This window comes from Echiichthys vipera, assembly GCF_963691815.1.
Source record: "Echiichthys vipera genome assembly, chromosome: 9".
Lineage (NCBI taxonomy): Eukaryota > Metazoa > Chordata > Actinopteri > Perciformes > Trachinidae > Echiichthys > Echiichthys vipera.
In genome coordinates this window covers 7,462,855-7,480,070 of record NC_139834.1, presented here as the reverse complement: position 1 = coordinate 7,480,070, position 17,216 = coordinate 7,462,855, and the positions used below count along the sequence as shown (strand labels likewise).

Here is a 17,216-nt window from a genome sequence, read left to right as displayed (position 1 = left end):
GCACATGAATTTTGTTTTTAATTAAGAAACACCAAGGGCGAGGGGAGCGTCTTTTCAACATTGGAAATGGAGCAGTCAGGTCGTCCTGACACGGACAATATTTCATCTGGTACAATTTCATTCATTTAAGCGAGTAAATCTGCCTTTTTCTATCATTCAGAAGTGAAACACTTTTCAAAATAAAAATTTCCATTATAACTAAAAGTGCACTGTTCATATTTTTGCCATAGCCTATAAACAACCAAAAAGCAGTGGAAGTTTCTCGAGAGTGTACAGTGTATGTATGTGAAAATCCAGTTTAAGAGCAGATACACAAAAGGCACCCAACAAGGGGCACATTCATCATCATTCTCTGCTTTAGTGTGCTAGAACTGGACCACAGCAGTGGCTCTTCTCAAATCCACACGTTCATTTCCGAACAAACACGATGGCAACTTTCCGTGTAGATGAGAATGCATTCGTTGCATTTGGAGCCTAAGACTTTTTTTTTTGGGAGTGAATAATAAGACCAGTTTCCAACCATTTGACCAGGCAGTTGCAGGTTATTAACCTTTCATGGAGCGTCATTGTGATTTGTGAAGAACTTCCCGGGAGGGGCTGTATTCAAACTCAAACATGAGGGGTAAAAACAAGGGGATGTGGGAGGCAATACACAATAACCAGAGGAAAGAAAAGAGCAAGTTGTGAATGCTCCAAAACAGCAGAATCAAGCCTTGAAACAAAATCGATGAAAAAGAGAAGAAAAACATAAAATAAATAAAAAAGAAGCAACTCTAAGTGAAAGGATAGTGTTCTTTTTCAAGGCTATTAATACAAATCGTTTAAGCTTACAAAAATGAAAAAAAAAAGGGTTTGCGAACCCCCGAAGTGATCGTGCCGTTGTGGTTTTGTGGTGTGGTAGACTAAAGGTGGGCGAGCATGCTTTATCAGAGCTACACTACTGGTCACAGCACCTGCAGGAGGCTTCATCCCCACGTGACCAAACACTATCCCAACTGTGTCCTACTGCTGCACATGAATCTCCTGCAGAGAAACCCACAGAGCCTTCAGAGTTTTATAGCTTACTGAATTGTCTCTAAAGCTACCAAACCTGAAAATGAAGTCACATCTTGAGGCAGTTCTGAGTTGACCCTCCTGAGGATATGGATAATGACACAGGCACACACACACCTGACCTCATACCTGGGCTTAAAGTAGAGTGACCTGTGAGAAATGGAAGGGGCTGAGACACATGACCAAATGCATTTACCAGCATACACTCATTCTCTAGCGATATCTACCTGTCTGGCAGATAGTTTTACACATAAAACAATGTCTTCCACAACCACACATAAAAAATGAAACCCTTCTTAGCTCTTTAAAAGCGTTTTTATGAGATCTACTCAAACAAATAAGGCTGTGAAGGCAACAAGTCATGCCGTATTCTTATAAAATCAACCTCAAATGCCATGCATATCAAAAGGTGACACTAGTGAATACTGTTTTCTTCATCTAAGTAACCAAATTACCTAAAAAAAAAATCCACCTCTCCAGAGTGACAGACAGACAAGCATGGGACTATGTGCTGTATCTTCATGTCTGACGTTAGCACCAAGATTTCTGCCTTTTTCATAAAAAAGAACAAATGCAGACACGAAAGACACAACAACGCTGTGGATGACTTCCGAAGCAATCAACAACAACAAAAAATCAGCCGAGTTAAAGCGGCGGTACATGTAACATTTCTGATTTTTTGTATTTTCACGACCTGAGTTGTGTACTGAAGCTGCGTGTGACCGTGACCGTGGGCGCTCCTCTCACAACTATTTGCAAAAGACTGTAAGCATGCTCGCGCAAAAAAAAGGGGTTCCTCTACAGAAGTGAAGAAAGAAGGCCTAAACATCTTCAAGTATCAATACAGTTAGGCCTATAAAAGCCCTGGACACACAGTTTTAGAACCCAGAATAAACTCTAGGAAAGTTAAAGAGCAGTTATGGTTAGTTTGCATGTTTTCCCCCCACAAATATAATATATATATATTCATATGTATATAAATAAAAATTCAGTGCTGTAAAAACATCTCCAACTCCATAGGATCTGACCCATCGTAGAAGGCCTAATATGTTTTACTCTTACTCTTCTCATGGCTAAAACTACTGCTGGAAGTATGTAAACTGTATGGGTACTCCTGTGTTAATAGTCCTTCATTGAGAATACAACACTGAGGAAGAGAAGACTTGTTAATATCATTTTTTTCTCTCTTTTTTGGTTTTTACTGCACATAGAGAAACATATCCTGTTGTGTCATTTTCTTTTTTTTTTTGGTAGCAGCAAAGCACCAAGTCTCTCTGTGTGAGTCTGCTGTGTGTATGACATCACTCCATAGTCTCTGTTTGTGTATGTGTGTGTTGGTGTATGTGTGCGTGTGTGCGCTGCGATCTATGAAGAGCATGGCTGCACGTTGATGCCGTGGCCTGCGTGGGTTTGCAGGTCGATGGCCTGGGCTGGCTGCTGTCCCGGTCGGGCGTTCATCAGTGCCAGGTTCCTCACGCAGCCCGTCATTCCAGACAAAAACTTCCCTCCCGTCATAGCAGCCATGTTCGGGGCTCCGCCTGTCACATGACAACACACATACAGTAGTAAGAAACCAGTGAGAAAGGACACAAGATGGACATTTGGACCCACAAAGCAGTTCTGAGAAGCTTTAATCTCTGTTATAGCAGTGAACTACAGAAATTCAAGTAAATAAAGTAAAGTTTTTCGTTTTTGCAGTGAAGAACTCTTTCATATGGAGCCCTCAAAAGTTTTGTGAATGCATCTTGCACAGTAACCTTTCACAACACTGTCAGTTTCATGCCTCCATATTTTCAGACCACTCACCAAGGTATATACTGCCTTTGGTGTTGACCATGAGGCTTCTGCCTTTAGACTGGCCATGTAGCGCGGCTCCTCCATCAATCTGGATGTATCCGTCTTTTCCAGTTCTGCAGGAGAGAGAAACATGAGGGGGAAACTCAATACACTCACTGAACATGCACAGACTGATCGGCTGATGTATCCATGACAGCTAGTGTCATTGAAAAAAACAAAACACAACAACAATACAGATTAAAAACTAAACATCAGTGGGGTCATTACATGACGAGGGAACACAGGTTATACATATAAAAAGAACCATTGCATTATGGGTGAACATTTCCAAAGCATGTTATGTTTAAATGTTTGGATGTGTTGATGTATGAGTCATTGGTTTTCATTATTTTCACTATTGTCGGGTACATCAGTCTGAACAAACTCGCCTGGGTTCCTGTGAAAATGATGTCTGCTTCAGTTGCTGTAGTTTAAATTTTTTTTGCAGCATAATACAGATGTCTCAATGAAAGGTTGAATATGGAGAATGAGCAGAACACCTCCATGTAGTGTCTCAAGATCATAGTTGCAACAACAAAAACATAATTCCAGCAGTCGGGTTGCCGGGTTCGTTGCAGAGTGTGTCAAGCGATCAGCCTGCGCCATGTCAAGTGATGAATCATACAGGGGAACAGCAAATTCCGTCTAAAGTTACGTTAGCCGTTAGCGCTAGGTAAACATAAAGATAGCTAACAAATTAATGAGAAACCATTTCAGTGTGCGTTTTAATGCCGTTAAACTCCTTTTTGCCCGTATCCGGTCACTCAGCTGCTGGGACAAATACATTTTACCCAGTGCCAGCCGATAGTAGCTGCGCCGAAAAACAGACAACCCTGGCAACCCTGCAATGCGGGCCGCTATTGGCTGCTACAATGGAAACACATGTGACAGAAAGTCATTCTCAAACCCGTCGACATTTAAAAAAAAAATACTAATTCTGACTAAATATATTTTTTTCCTTTACTTTCATTCTGTACCCCTCAAAACGCCCCGTGGGTGTATTATTAAAAAAACTATATAGCTTTTTATAAAGATTCTACATATTCAACCTTTAAGCTTTTTAAAACATATGGTAGACCTTCATTAATGTCTGGAATTTTACCTGATAGTTTATTAACCTAATCTGGGCACATAGTGTAAATACATACTGTTCAATCGTAAATCTATTATTACAACTTTGTGCAAGAACTTTGATGAAAAGAGAACTAATTTAATTTGAAACACCAAAAGCTGCATGTATATACAGTGTATATTATATGAAAACACACCTGACTGCTGTGACCTTATGCCATTTCCCATCATTGATAGACCTCCGGGACAAGATCTCTGCCTCTCCGCTGCCCAACTGGTAACTGGATATCATACAAATCATCAGCATTACTACAACATGAATATGAGCTGAAAATAATACAACTCATCTAGCTGTCACCGGAACTACAGGGTGACAGGGCTGAGTCACCTGAAAACAAGGTGTCCATTCTGCAGGCCGAGGCTAATGAAGTCTTTGCCTTTGCCGTGTTCTCCAAGTTCCTGGAAATAATTGTAAATAAATGGAGTCAGTAGAGGAAGAGGACGCTGTGAGATTGAATACTGTGAACCACTGAACAGCTGCCCTGCAGTCATTTTCTGCACCAACTACTATAATAGCAAACATGAGGCGATGCAGACAGATTGCTCCCAACAGTATTTGTGTGTAAGTGTAAGTGTGACATAAAACCTTCCATGCAAAATAAGTGACAAAAGAAGCCATCGTACACAGTGTGCAAAACAAAGACTTTCACTTCAAAATGATGTAATGATCTTATAATTGTTCTACTATACATATTTGAATGTATGTTCTATGAAACATGCAAAATAAATAGGGAGTGTCTTGTGTTTGAGTGGATACCTTTTTACTAGCATGCACCTTTCGCAAATTGCGTGCGCCATTGGTCTCCTGAGGAAAATGGATGGTGAGTTAGAGAAGCAACATGCATTTATTTAGTGGTGTGAGGTAGAGCCGGGCTCGCAGCCAACATGCCCAACAATGTCACAGCCTCTGTGGTACGAGTATGAATTAGACAGTGATCACTGGGCTGAAAGGAAAATGCAGTATTGTGTAAGTGATGTATTACTGTTGACAGGGAAGTTAAACAAAGTAATCACTGAATGCTTTGAGAACATTAATGAGCATCACTTCTTTTCAGATGAGGTCATGGTGATTATTAAGTGTGCTGAAGTGCAGTAGCAAAGTTAGGGTGGGGCTTGGAAAGGTGGAAAGGAAGGATGTGAGTATCAGGTTTATGATTTGGACGGCGTTGTCCTTTAAATAAGTCACCAAGACGGAACCAGGACTCACCACTCCCTGCCACAAGATCAGGCCCTCAGAAGAGCTTGTGTTGATCTCCAGTTCGATGGTTTCAGGCGAGTCATGGGCACTAAAAAAGAAAAAAACGACATCATTTTTACCGGCAATGCATTTTTACATCACCTCATAACAGTGTAGACAAGCAAAGCATGGTTACCTTCTTGGGAAAATGGATTTTGGAAGGGCAATGTATCCATCATCGTGGAAATGAGCTGCATACTGATAGGGTGAATCTAGAAAGAATACAGTAAACACACATTAAAATCATATATATATTATAGTAGGGTTCCTATGAACTTTCATTCTCACTGTTACGGTGCCCACCAGTGGCCAAAGCATGAAAGAAACCCTGGTAAGGCAGGATTGGTTAGATACAACAGTTATGGACAAAGAGGTATTCTTTCACTGAAAGTAGTTTAATTGTTGGTGGTTAAAGCGAGACTACAGTACGTGACTTTTGAATAAGGAAACAACGCAACATTCTTCTTATGAGAAGCTGAATTTGTAAGCAATAACATTTGGTATTCTATGACTAGTAGATTCATTTCTCTTCTCTAGTATGCCCCAGGATCACGACTAAAACTAAGAGGTGACAGAGGTTTTGCAGTTGCTGCTCCACAACTGTGGAACCAGTTGCTGTTTGATATCACAAGTGCTTCTTCCATCTCTGTTTATAAATCTAAGCTAAGGCCACATTTTTATTCACTTGCCTCATCTGTTATCATATCTATAATTCGGTATTTGTGAACTCTGTTTTGTTGTTGGCTTTTTATGTTCTCTTTGTATTTTCTATTTTTCTATTTACATTTACACCCTGTGCTGTTTGTGCAGCACTTAAGTCAGCGGAGGCCGCGTTTCAATGTACTCTAGAAATAAACTTTACTTACTTACCCGTGGTGGCTAATTATGGCAAACTTTAGATAGCAATTAGTTGTGTAGCTGATATTACTGAATTAGTTTGTTGACTTCATTTATCATTTGGATGACACTGCACTAAAGTTCTTGATAAATTAAGAAATAATTTTCATCTGTCAAGTATTTAAGTCACATAGAAGTAAATAGTATTTATCTTGTGGTTATTTTATTTCATTTCACTTTTTCATAGAAAACTTGCTATATTGCGATATATATCAATTAAATTCATTACAATTTTATTTACGGTGCCAGATCATAAAAGTCATCTCAAGACACTTTACATATAGAATAGGTCTAGATCAAGACAATTTCCCCATGTATAATAATAAAAATATTATCTATCTATCTATATAAGTGAGGAATTGGGTGTTTTATTGCTTATGAATTTAACTTTTCATTCATAATTCCTCTTATGAATGAAAAGTTAAATTGATGTTATTTCTTCAAAAGCTACATCGTCTCACTTTATGTGCCCTAATATGCAAATACCGCAATGTTAAAACCAATAAACAACACAAATCTTCAGTTGGACCAAACCAGGCTCCATGATGCATTCTCAACACAGTCCTCACCAACACATGAGCAGTTTATTTGTCATTCATACGCTGCATGATCTCTGACCTTTCACAGACATCAAACTGAACTCCCCGTGGGTCCATGCACAAATACCACATTAAGTACAGAAAGTGTCTGAAATACATCTCATCTCACCCAAACGCCATCACACTGTGCTTTCAACAGACACGTTTTTGAGTTGTTAGTAACGGTGCAAATGTGTGGAGCAGATATAATGTTCTGACAAGTATTTTTCTGTATTTTCTTGTTGTATAGACAGGCATTCTTGAAGTAGACAGAGACGGGATTTTTATGTTGTGAGTAGCCATCTTACAGGCGTTGACATGATGATAGGGGGAAAAGAAAAACAAGGGGAATTCCACATTTTCCATCTGGGTCCAAAAACAGGCAGCACAAAGCAGTTGATCTCCCAACTACAGACTACCATCCTGTTTACCTTTTTAGTACAGATGTAGAATTCCCCTCTCCCAACTTTCCGATGGGGGTAAGAGCCTCAGTTGAGTACAGACGCATGTTTGGTATGAGCGAACATGTGTTAGGCAATAGACAGTTCGGGTTGAGCTCAAAAGGGGGCCCCTCAAGCTCAGATGGGCCCCTGTTAGTCACAGTCGTGTCAGGCAGACTGAATATTGTAGATACTGTACCATTTGCCTCGCTACTTTCCAAATTCCGCAGGGCCTCGGGGAAGCTGGAGACCTGGCCTGTGTGTGCAGGATATAGCCATGAGAGTGCAGGGGTGAGACATACGCAATCACTTAGGGTTAAACCCTCCCAGCATGCAGTGCAGTGCTGGGAGGGAGCTGTCTGTTGTTAATGGGGCTTCATACTGTGGAGAATGTGAGTCATATGGGCTCATTTATGGTTGATTGTCTAGTCTTTGTCTATAGGATGCAGATGTATGAGGTCATGTGCTGTATGTAGAGGGACACATGTTTTGAAGAACTGCTTTTAACATAACAGACTGTTTCTGAAATCATGTAATTAGAAATTAAGACTACAAAACCGGCGAGCTCTGCTATTTCTATCTTTGATTTTGCTATTTGGCCAACATGATTTTACACAACAGCTGGTCAGTACTTACTTTCCTCGCAGTTCAGGCCTGTGTGTCCGGGCGCACACACACACTGGCCATACAGACAGCTGCCTCCATTCTGGCATTGAATGTTGCTCTGGCACACGTCTTTCACCACCTCGCAACGCTCACCTGTAGGGTCACACACAAGTTTTGGGTCAGAGGTTAAATAAAGGTCACTGGCCAAGTTCACACCAAAGGCAGGGCGAGTTCACAGAGGCTTGGAGATAACGCACGCATAATGCAAGGAGCAGATCTGTTTAACGGAAACCAGAAATGTGGGGCAGATAATAATGAGATGGGGCAGCACGGTGGAGCGGTGGTTAGCACTGTCGCCTCACAGCGGGAGCATTCCTGGTTCGAATCCCGGCTGGGGCCTTCTGTGTGGAGGTTCTCCGGCTTCCTCCTTCCACAGTCCAAAGACATGCACGTGTTGATGACCCTAAATTTCCCGTAGGTGTGAATGGTTGTCTGTCTCTGTCTGTCTCTATGTGCCCTGTGATAGACTGGCGTCCTGTCCAGGGTGTACCAAGCCTCATGCCCAATGTGGGCCACCGACCCCCCCCCCCCCCAACCCCCTTTGGGACAAGCGGTTGAAGATGGATGGATGGATAATGAGATGATATTACAGACCATTTCACAGTTCTAAATATGTCCCAGTTTATTTCCTGCTGACAGGAAGTTAACAAGGACCCAGGCTGTTACCTAGCAATAGAGTCTGACTAAGAAAAGTCCATAGTTGCGGGTGTTAGCAAGAGCTCCTGGTAGATTTGACACATGTCTTTTCGAGTGTTAAGTTAATGTTGAGCATGAGCACTAACCTTCAAATCCATCCTTACAGAGGCATTGGTACTCATATTCAACACTGGACATACAGTGACCACCATTCAGGCAGGGGCGGCGGTCGCAGGGGCTGTTGTCCACACACTTGCGGATAGATCTGCTTTCTGTGAAGCTGTAGGACAGATCCACCTTCTTGTTGTTGATGGAAACCTAAGAGAATGAAGACAAATATTCGCTACCACATACAGAAAAGTATGAATTAAGTTATATTTCCTTTTTTTAGAACAGAAAGAACTCACCTCTCCTATACATCCCTCAAACAGTTCGCTGACATTGGCGGGCTTAGGCAGGATATCCATGTTGGGGACTCCTCCCAGGTACATGGCGGTGTGAATATTGAGGCCCTGGGCTTTTCCTGGAGACGTCTTTCTCTCCACGGGCCCTTGGTCGACTTTCAGATAGCCCGCCTTCTTGTTTCTCTCGGCCACAACTCTGTGCCACTGGCCCAGAGAGACCGGCTCTGAACTGAGGAGGATTGCCTGGCCTGAAAATCAAGAGAGATCTTACTGTCTTTACTTTCTTTACCCATTCTGTCTCTTGGGGTGGAGTCTCGTGCACTAAGAACATTAATACCTTCATAAAACTACAACAGATTTGTGTTACCTGTGCCCAGTTCATATCTGAACTCTACATGTCCCTCCACCATGGAGATGGCTACAAAGTCCTCCACCTTCATTTTCTTCCCTCCACAGAAGAACATCAGGCCGTCTCTCTCCAGGGGCTTGAATTCCAGCTCAACACGCAGGTCATCGTGGACGTTGGTCAGGGGAGGATAGGCTATGTACGACTCCTCACCATTAAACAGTGGAGTGGTCACCAATTCCCCTAGTGAATGTGAACAAGGAGGCAAAGGCATTCTCACCATTATTGTTCAGGGCTGAAAAGGGTTGCCCCCACGATCATGTAATGTTCTGGGCCTCTTTCCTCTATTGTGTTTGTTTCATGATGTATTGTTTTGCTTCCCTGATCTTGTTTTATCTCCTTGTATTGCCCTCTGTGACTTTTGTCTGTGGAAAGTGCTATACAAATATAATTTGATGTGCTGTATATCTTCCTAAAAATATTTTGGATATATTTTGCAGGAGATAAGAGAAGCTTCCTGTCTTACCATCCATGCATTTGTTTCCAAACTTGCCAAGATGGCAGCGGCAGTCATAGCCCAGGCCATTTTGGCGGTTGATGCAAGTGGCATCTGGTCCGCAGGCCTCTGTGGGAAGAGACATAAAACACTTTTTTTGAAATCATTTTTTATTATTTCTAGTATAATATTGCACTGTAAATTGTGCATACAGATAAAGCTGGTAGCAACATCTAGGTACTTTGATTCATTTTTTTTTTTTAAATCTGTATTGCAATTTATTTTTATCATCTTTCAAACAATTGTTTACCTCTCTTGCAAATCCATTGCACATTTTTCTATCTTTATATATTAAGTTAAATTCATGAAAAACAGAAAAATAGCACAAAATAAATACAACAGCGAAGCAAAACGAAAGAAAAACTAGACTAAATATCTGTATATGTCGTTATATACTTTGATTTATCTGTGTGGTCAGGTGGAGAAAGACAGGTACCTGAGTGGCAGTGCAGGGATGAGTGGTGCTGGCAGTTGCTGCCTGTGAATCCTCTGGGGCAGCCACACTTATACAAGCTGGCCTCTGAGTCCTCACACCTCCCTCCATTCTGAATAACGACACGGAAGAAATTATCTGGATGATGTGGGATAAAAACACAGATCAAATACTACAAATGCATCAAGTGGATGGATGTCACTGACCTGGCATGGGTGGTCTTTGCAGGTAGGGCAATTTGTGACACCAGTAGAGCTGCGGTCCAGGTCTTTGAAGATGACCTCCTCTCCTTGGATGACCAGCTGACGGATACAGCCTGCACAGTAGCAGTATTAAGTGAGGGCAAGTCAAGCCAGCAGAGCTTTTTCTCCATACTCTGCTTCCTGTCATGGTGTACACAGAGTGATGTCTTACCAACAAAACCGGTCTTTATTCCAGCAGTTTTGGTGAGGACTGTGTAGTTGGGGTAACCGCCCACATGCAGCTCCTCGTTCAGATCCAGGCCCTGGAACTTGCCCTGAGGACACAAAAATGTGCATTTGTGGAACTGACATCAACAATCAAATGTGTGACAGTAGGAGTTGACAGCCTTACCTGTGAGCTGCCGTTGATGGGCTCTCCTCCGTCTACAATGATATAGCCCAAAGTGTGGTTGCGATACAGCTCAACGGTGTGAAACTCTCCCAGTTTGACGGGGTTAGGGTCGCGTATCGTGGCCATGCCGGAGCCCACGTCAAACCTGAGACAACGATCATAATCATTATAGTCATCATGCTGTGTTTCAGTCCATTAGGAGAACCTTTAAGATCAGTACAAACAGACCTGAACTCTAAGCGGCCACCCACGAGTCCCAGAGAGACAAAGTCTGCTCCTGTGGTTCTTCTCTGGCCATTGTAGAGGATCATACCTACACCACAAATACACCATGAGTGAGAACTAGTGCACACATAATCCTAAATGCAAACCCTACATTAATATCCATCTTAATAAGTCAATCAATGTTGGAGTTTTTAATCAAACAAGTGGAATATTCCAATTCCAGAGTCAATGGTGGAACAACTTACATTCCTCAGCTTTATCTCGAGATAACGCCACTTTAACATTTCAGATTTTTCAGTCAAGTGACTTGTTAGGATGGACATTGTTTGCAATGGAATCATTCATACATAAGGTAAAGCCTTTCAAAGCTGGATGGTAAAGCAGCATGCTATAGTGAGGCAAGTTTAAAGCCAACCAAAGACAAGTTATATGGCCTGCCATTCTATCTGGCATCACTGGGCTGCCAAGTGCAACCAGTCGCAGCACACAGACAATCCGTCTTTTTCTGTCTCCACATGCCAGGAATACATGCTTTATATGGGCCACAGAGGCTCACAGGGGAAGTGGGAACATGCCCTCTTAAAGATAAATGTGGACATTTACACATAATATACTGTAGAATTTTGGTATTTTTCAACCTGGGCCATTTTTGCATGTATGTGTATGAGTGAATAATGGCAACAAGTATTTTTTTATATTGATCCAGTTTTAAGTGAAAGCGCTGTAACCAGCAGCCACAAGCGGGCTGCAATGTAATTTAACTGGGCAATTGCACACTGTCAATTTACGTCCACTAAAAGTTCTTGTTTTTGCCACTGACAGGCTCATACTGTGATTATTAGTGTCTGACAATATTATGGAAGGTTGGAGAAATCTTAAAAGTCTCTGAAATCTTGTGAGGTGTTGCCAGAAGACAGCAGTGTGGAGTTCAGAAAAGTGTAGCTTAGGGGTACCTAAAAGAATTTCAATGTCATTCTCTATGTCATACTAAATATGAATGTGATGGCTGATTGTATTTATTTGAGTATACAGATGAAGAGGAAGAATGTAGTGAGGAGTGAGACCTGTTGCTGCCGGATATTCAGATATCAGAGTGAGACAGGATCAAGCGAATGGTAAAGATCATCTTTTCTTTTTCTCCTCTGTCCTTTCAATAATGTTGTCAGACACTTATAATAACAGATTTGAGCATGTCAGTGACAAAAACAAGCACTTTTACTGGATGTTCATTGACGGCTGAAGGGCTCTCATTCAGTACGGGACCAATTTCAAAAACTGTCCCCATTAGTCACTTAGACACAACAATATGGGAAAACAGGATGAAAAATAAAGTTTTCCTTTAAGAACTCAAGTGTTTCAAAAGGCCTTTGCAATAAATTTGTAGCTTGTTTGTTGCGGTTTGTTACCCGATGCGTGGGGTGTGCTCAAACAGCAAAACATAGGTTACCAGTCAATATACAGAATAACAGCCAAAAAAATATTTTTTTGCAAAGACGATTTGATTTACTGTGGCTCTCACTATTTTTAAAACAGGAGTGATGTTTAAATGAAAGGACACCTACAGAAACATGTGTGTAGCAGTGCGTTGAACAGCTGTAGCATACACTATGACGACTATGATTTTAAGCAGCAGTGCTGCTGAGTAGGTAGAAGCTGATGAAGTAAACTGGGGGTGTAAAAGTAGATTTGTAACCAAGCTGATGTGCTTTTGTGATCATGACTAAAAAAAGCCTGTATGAAAACAAAGGCCATGCACCATCTTGCATCTCTTTTCACAGCCCCTAAACAGCTCTGAGCTGGATGCATTATATGACAGGTTGATGGAGCCAAAAAAGCAGTAATGCCAACATCAGTCTGGAGCTCCTGTGGTTCTCAAGCACTGAGACTCACCAGCGTACAATATGAGACCTTCCCCACCACGTGGGTGAGAGGAAGAGGTGAGGGAGAGAGGGGAGGGACAGAAGACGCCGTGAAATTATACATGAGGAAATATAACAAAGACAACAAAGATTCAACAAGAAAAATGTGGAGAATAAATTATACAATTTGACTGGCGAGCACGTTTTGAGGATGTAATTCCTTACCATCAACATTATCTGGTCTAAAGTTGATCTTAATGCTGAAAGCCTTGTAGGCATTTTTGATGGTGGGCAGGGTGACGTAGGACAAGGGTTCCTGGGCAAAGTATGGCATGACTCTCTCTGAAATCAAAAGCATAATTCCATGGTTAGAAAACAGAGCAGTTCAAACTTATTTTCATTCATTTCACATTTTCAGGGTCATGCTTGTATTTTGGGTTTCTACTTAATATGTTTACATGCTCTAATGTTCAAAAAATACATTACAGTATTACATTTAAGAAGTGTCTCTCATTGCTTCGACCTGCTTTATAATAATGGAAGTGTCACTTTCTACAATATGGGGCCTTTAACTTTCCTTCCTATGGTACTCTCTGCTCCACAGACTAACCGTGAACTTGAAGTGTAGTAAAGGCTTCCACTTTTCCCTGTTTGTTAGAGGCGGTGCAGACGTATGTCCCAGAATCCTCATGGGAGACACGAGGAACTGTAAGCACATTGACTTCCTGGAAACACTTAGGAGGAAGCTCTCCTTCCACCTAGACAGATGGTTGGCAAGTATTAAGACTATTGACATCAAAGAGTTCCTAAACACTCCATCTATAAAATGTAAGTTCACTGAATTTACAGAAATATCTTGGTTACCTTGGACCATTTGATCACAGGTACAGGGTATCCTGAAGCCACGCAGGGCAAGACCGCATCAGACCCAATTGTCACCTCCTTAGTTTCAGGCAGCGCAGCAATTTGAGGAAGGGCTGTGCAAACAGGAAAAGGGTTTGAATTAGTGGCGTACAAGTGCAGGCAAGTCTGTGTGTGTGTGTGTGTGTGTGTGTGTAATGTAATAAAAATCACTTACACTGGACGTTAAGCACCACCTGGGACTGTACCGAGCCTACTTCGTTGGTGGCTGTACAGCGGTACTGCCCGGCATCAGCCTCCGTCACCCGCTCGATCCTAAGCATGCCGCCCTTCACCATGATATGAGCAGGAAGAGATCCACTGACTTTACTCCACTGAACCGTGGGCTCTGGGTCGCCAACAGCCTGGCACTCAAACTCCACAGAGTTCCCGATCATGACGGTCTGGACCGACGTACGCACGTTGATCATCACCTTTGGCAAGGCTGTGGGAAATTAAATATACACGTTATATTTGTCTTTGATGAAGCAGGGTATATACTAGCATATATGCAGTGAATGTGACAGACCTTGGATGGTCAACCTGGCAGTATCCTGGGCCTGACCGTACACACTGCTGGCTCTGCAGATATAAACTCCTTCGTTGCTCTGCTCAAGGTTCTCAATCCTACAGAGAAACATTGAATTACGCATGAAAACAAGCCATTTGGTTAGGTTTTCACTTTACATATTACACAAAGTATAAGTGACCCCATCAGTGGATTTGAAACCCTTAGACCATAAAAGGATTTCTTATCCTCAACAATTCCAATCAAAAGACCTGTGACGATAAATTCATCCGACTATAAAAATCTGTGTAACCAAGACCTGATATAGCCACTCTGTTGCACATGTTTCTTTATTGAGATGAACATGAGCAGTGGTTTATTTTGATTCAATCCCACATACTGGAAATTGTTCCTGCCGCTTTAAATACTTGCTAGAGCACCAAATGTGTGGGTGGAAATAAGAGACCAAAAAAAAAATCAGACCTGACCCGACATGAACCCACATGCCTGTCCAAGCCTGACCCACACCCGAACCACCGCAGCAGTTTTGGGCCCGAACCTAAAATTCCACTGTAACTTTTTTTTTTTTTTAACATGGACAAATTTATTGTCAACTTATTAAATATTAAACAGTCCGTATGGCGATTCTCCTCGTGAATGAGAGGCAAGAGTCTTGGGACTGTTCTCGGCAGCTGCTGTCAGTGACATGATTTTCAAACAGCAGCAGTCAAATATTGATATTCAAATGATGCATAACAGTTATTAATTATAGTACAGTGTTCCTGTGCAACTGAAAGAAAAACCCCAACAAGAAACAAAAAGAAAACAAAAGGAAATTTGCGTGACCTGGACCCAATTCTAGCCCGAGGGATTGTGACCAATACAGCTCAGTCTGGACCTGACGGATCAGATAGGGTGAAGTTTGTGCAGACAATCATAGCTCTAGCTAAAATTAGTCACCAACGAAGGCATAATTTATACCTGTTTGAATTAAATTTGCTAAATTCTACAGGTTTTTTTGTTGTTTTAGAAGTTTTATATCTTCAGAAGAAACTAACAGGCTTAGTTCTTAGATCCACAGACTTAAAGTACATATTGTACTAACTTTTGAAATTGATTGTCAATGGGTAAAAATACATAAATAAATCATAGACCCACTCTATATGGAAAGTGTCTTGAGATAACTTTTGTTATGATTTGGCACTGTAAATAAAAATTAATTGATCATATTGATACATCCAGTGCTGCGAGTGTGTGGGTCACCTGAGCACCCCATCCTTGACGTGGTGGTTCGGTGGCAGGGCTCCTCCTTCCTTCAGCCACTCAATTTTGGTTTCTATACCTCCTGCTGCCGAACAGGTGAACTCCACAGCACTGCCCTGGGCCTTTACTTCCACCTGGGGTGACACACGCACTGCCAAGGGGGCTACAGAGGGGAGGGATAGATAAATGATTTAGGTCTTGACACAAAGTTGAGATCAGCCTTTGCTGCAGGAGAGAAGAAGTATTTTTTCACATTTGGTGCATAAAAATCTTGAAGGTCCTTTGCTGAGCTACTAATTATCTGTAACATGTCAAAATCTGTCAAATCACTACACTATCAGCAAACTTACATCTGACTGTGACTTTAGCAATCACTTCACTGTTGGCCACTTTGTTGCTGGCCACGCACTTGTAGCTCCCAGCATCCTCAGCGGTAGCCAGGTTGATCTGAAGATCCCCTCCACTGATTTGGGCCCTCGGGGGCAGGTTTCCATCCAACTTGGTCCAAGTGTAGGTCAGAGGAGGAGTGCCATGGGCCAGGCACTGCAACCTGATAACCTCCCCGACCCGCACTGCCACATCATCAGGCACAGAGGTGGCATAAGGAGGGGCTAGAGATAGGAGAAAAGAAGCTAAACTCAGTTTCTATGGTTACTCATGAGGCTTTCATTGCAAAAAGAACATGTTCGTCACAGGAGTAAAACAAAATGAATACATTCAAATGAACACTCACTCTCCACATCGAGCATGATGGTGACTTCAGTGGTGCCCATATTGTTGGTTGCAGTGCAGATGTATTCTCCAGAGTCTTGGCGGCCCACTGTGGGCAGCACCAGGCTGTTGTTCACCACCTTGTGTCTCCAAGGCAGCGGAGACCGCAGCTTGGACCAGGTGATTGTCGGGGATGGGAAACCTGGAAAAACAAATTGGAGAAAAAAAGTTCTATGCTCAGCGAATATTTAACTTTAAAAAAAAGCTGGTACAGGTGTTTGGTACTGTGATCCAACATCAAAAGTGAAGAAAGTCCAGACGTAAATAAAGAGGAAGCTTCAAGTGAATTTGAGCTTTATAGATAAGATGATCTGCCGTCATTACCGTGGGCCTCACAGCGCAGTGTCGCAGTCTGACCCTCCACCACAATCATCAGCGGCTCGGGAACAGAGGCCCTGGGCACTGTGGGCACTTGGGAGCCTCCCTCCACTATCACCTCAACCTTGGTCTCAGTGGTGCCCTCGTTGTTGCGTGCTGTGCACACGTACGTGCCACTGTCTTCGCGACGTGCTACCAGTATCTGCACAAATGTAAAAATGTATATATCACACTACACAAATATACACAATTTCAGACTTCAATTATTGACTTGGAAGCTCAGTCAGAGCTGTACAACTGTTCGACAGATGTTAACGGTGTTATCAGATGCATCATTACCTGCATGACTGCATTGGACTCCATGGGCACAGGGCTGCTCAGCATGGTCTTGCGGTTGCTGTCCAGCCTGTGCCATGAGACTGAGGGGCGGGGCTCTCCTGACGCCTGGCATTCCAGGTTGATGGGTTCACCCACCCTGACACGCACAGGTCCAACAGGGGTGACAGTGGCCACAGGAGACTCTGAAGATGCAAACACAAAAATACTGGTATTATAATTGAGTGTG

General features: G+C 42.3%; 1 protein-coding gene across 8 annotated transcripts in view; it reads right to left on the bottom strand.

Annotated features, from left to right (window-relative positions):
• hspg2 (heparan sulfate proteoglycan 2) overlaps nt 1–17,216 on the bottom strand; it is a 100,613-nt gene continuing 83,397 nt past the window's right edge. For 7 of the 8 annotated variants that reach the window (XM_083920755.1, XM_083920761.1, XM_083920760.1 and 4 more), the window contains 28 exons: nt 16,991–17,172; nt 16,658–16,853; nt 16,296–16,475; nt 15,913–16,173; nt 15,563–15,725; nt 14,321–14,418; nt 13,970–14,236; nt 13,756–13,868; nt 13,502–13,649; nt 13,117–13,233; nt 12,923–12,940; nt 11,036–11,120; nt 10,808–10,952; nt 10,628–10,730; nt 10,420–10,529; nt 10,217–10,325; nt 9,751–9,849; nt 9,246–9,467; nt 8,882–9,126; nt 8,621–8,792; nt 7,809–7,931; nt 7,372–7,428; nt 5,394–5,469; nt 5,228–5,306; nt 4,349–4,419; nt 4,158–4,241; nt 2,860–2,963; nt 1–2,591 (listed from right to left, as the gene is read on the bottom strand). In XM_083920755.1, coding sequence (XP_083776881.1) covers nt 2,419–2,591; nt 2,860–2,963; nt 4,158–4,241; nt 4,349–4,419; nt 5,228–5,306; nt 5,394–5,469; nt 7,372–7,428; nt 7,809–7,931; nt 8,621–8,792; nt 8,882–9,126; nt 9,246–9,467; nt 9,751–9,849; nt 10,217–10,325; nt 10,420–10,529; nt 10,628–10,730; nt 10,808–10,952; nt 11,036–11,120; nt 12,923–12,940; nt 13,117–13,233; nt 13,502–13,649; nt 13,756–13,868; nt 13,970–14,236; nt 14,321–14,418; nt 15,563–15,725; nt 15,913–16,173; nt 16,296–16,475; nt 16,658–16,853; nt 16,991–17,172 — 3,800 coding nt within the window. In that variant the 3' untranslated portion in view covers nt 1–2,418. The remainder of the gene's footprint in view (nt 2,592–2,859; nt 2,964–4,157; nt 4,242–4,348; nt 4,420–5,227; nt 5,307–5,393; nt 5,470–7,371; nt 7,429–7,808; nt 7,932–8,620; nt 8,793–8,881; nt 9,127–9,245; nt 9,468–9,750; nt 9,850–10,216; nt 10,326–10,419; nt 10,530–10,627; nt 10,731–10,807; nt 10,953–11,035; nt 11,121–12,922; nt 12,941–13,116; nt 13,234–13,501; nt 13,650–13,755; nt 13,869–13,969; nt 14,237–14,320; nt 14,419–15,562; nt 15,726–15,912; nt 16,174–16,295; nt 16,476–16,657; nt 16,854–16,990; nt 17,173–17,216) is intronic. The other variant, XM_083920756.1, reaches the window with a different exon arrangement.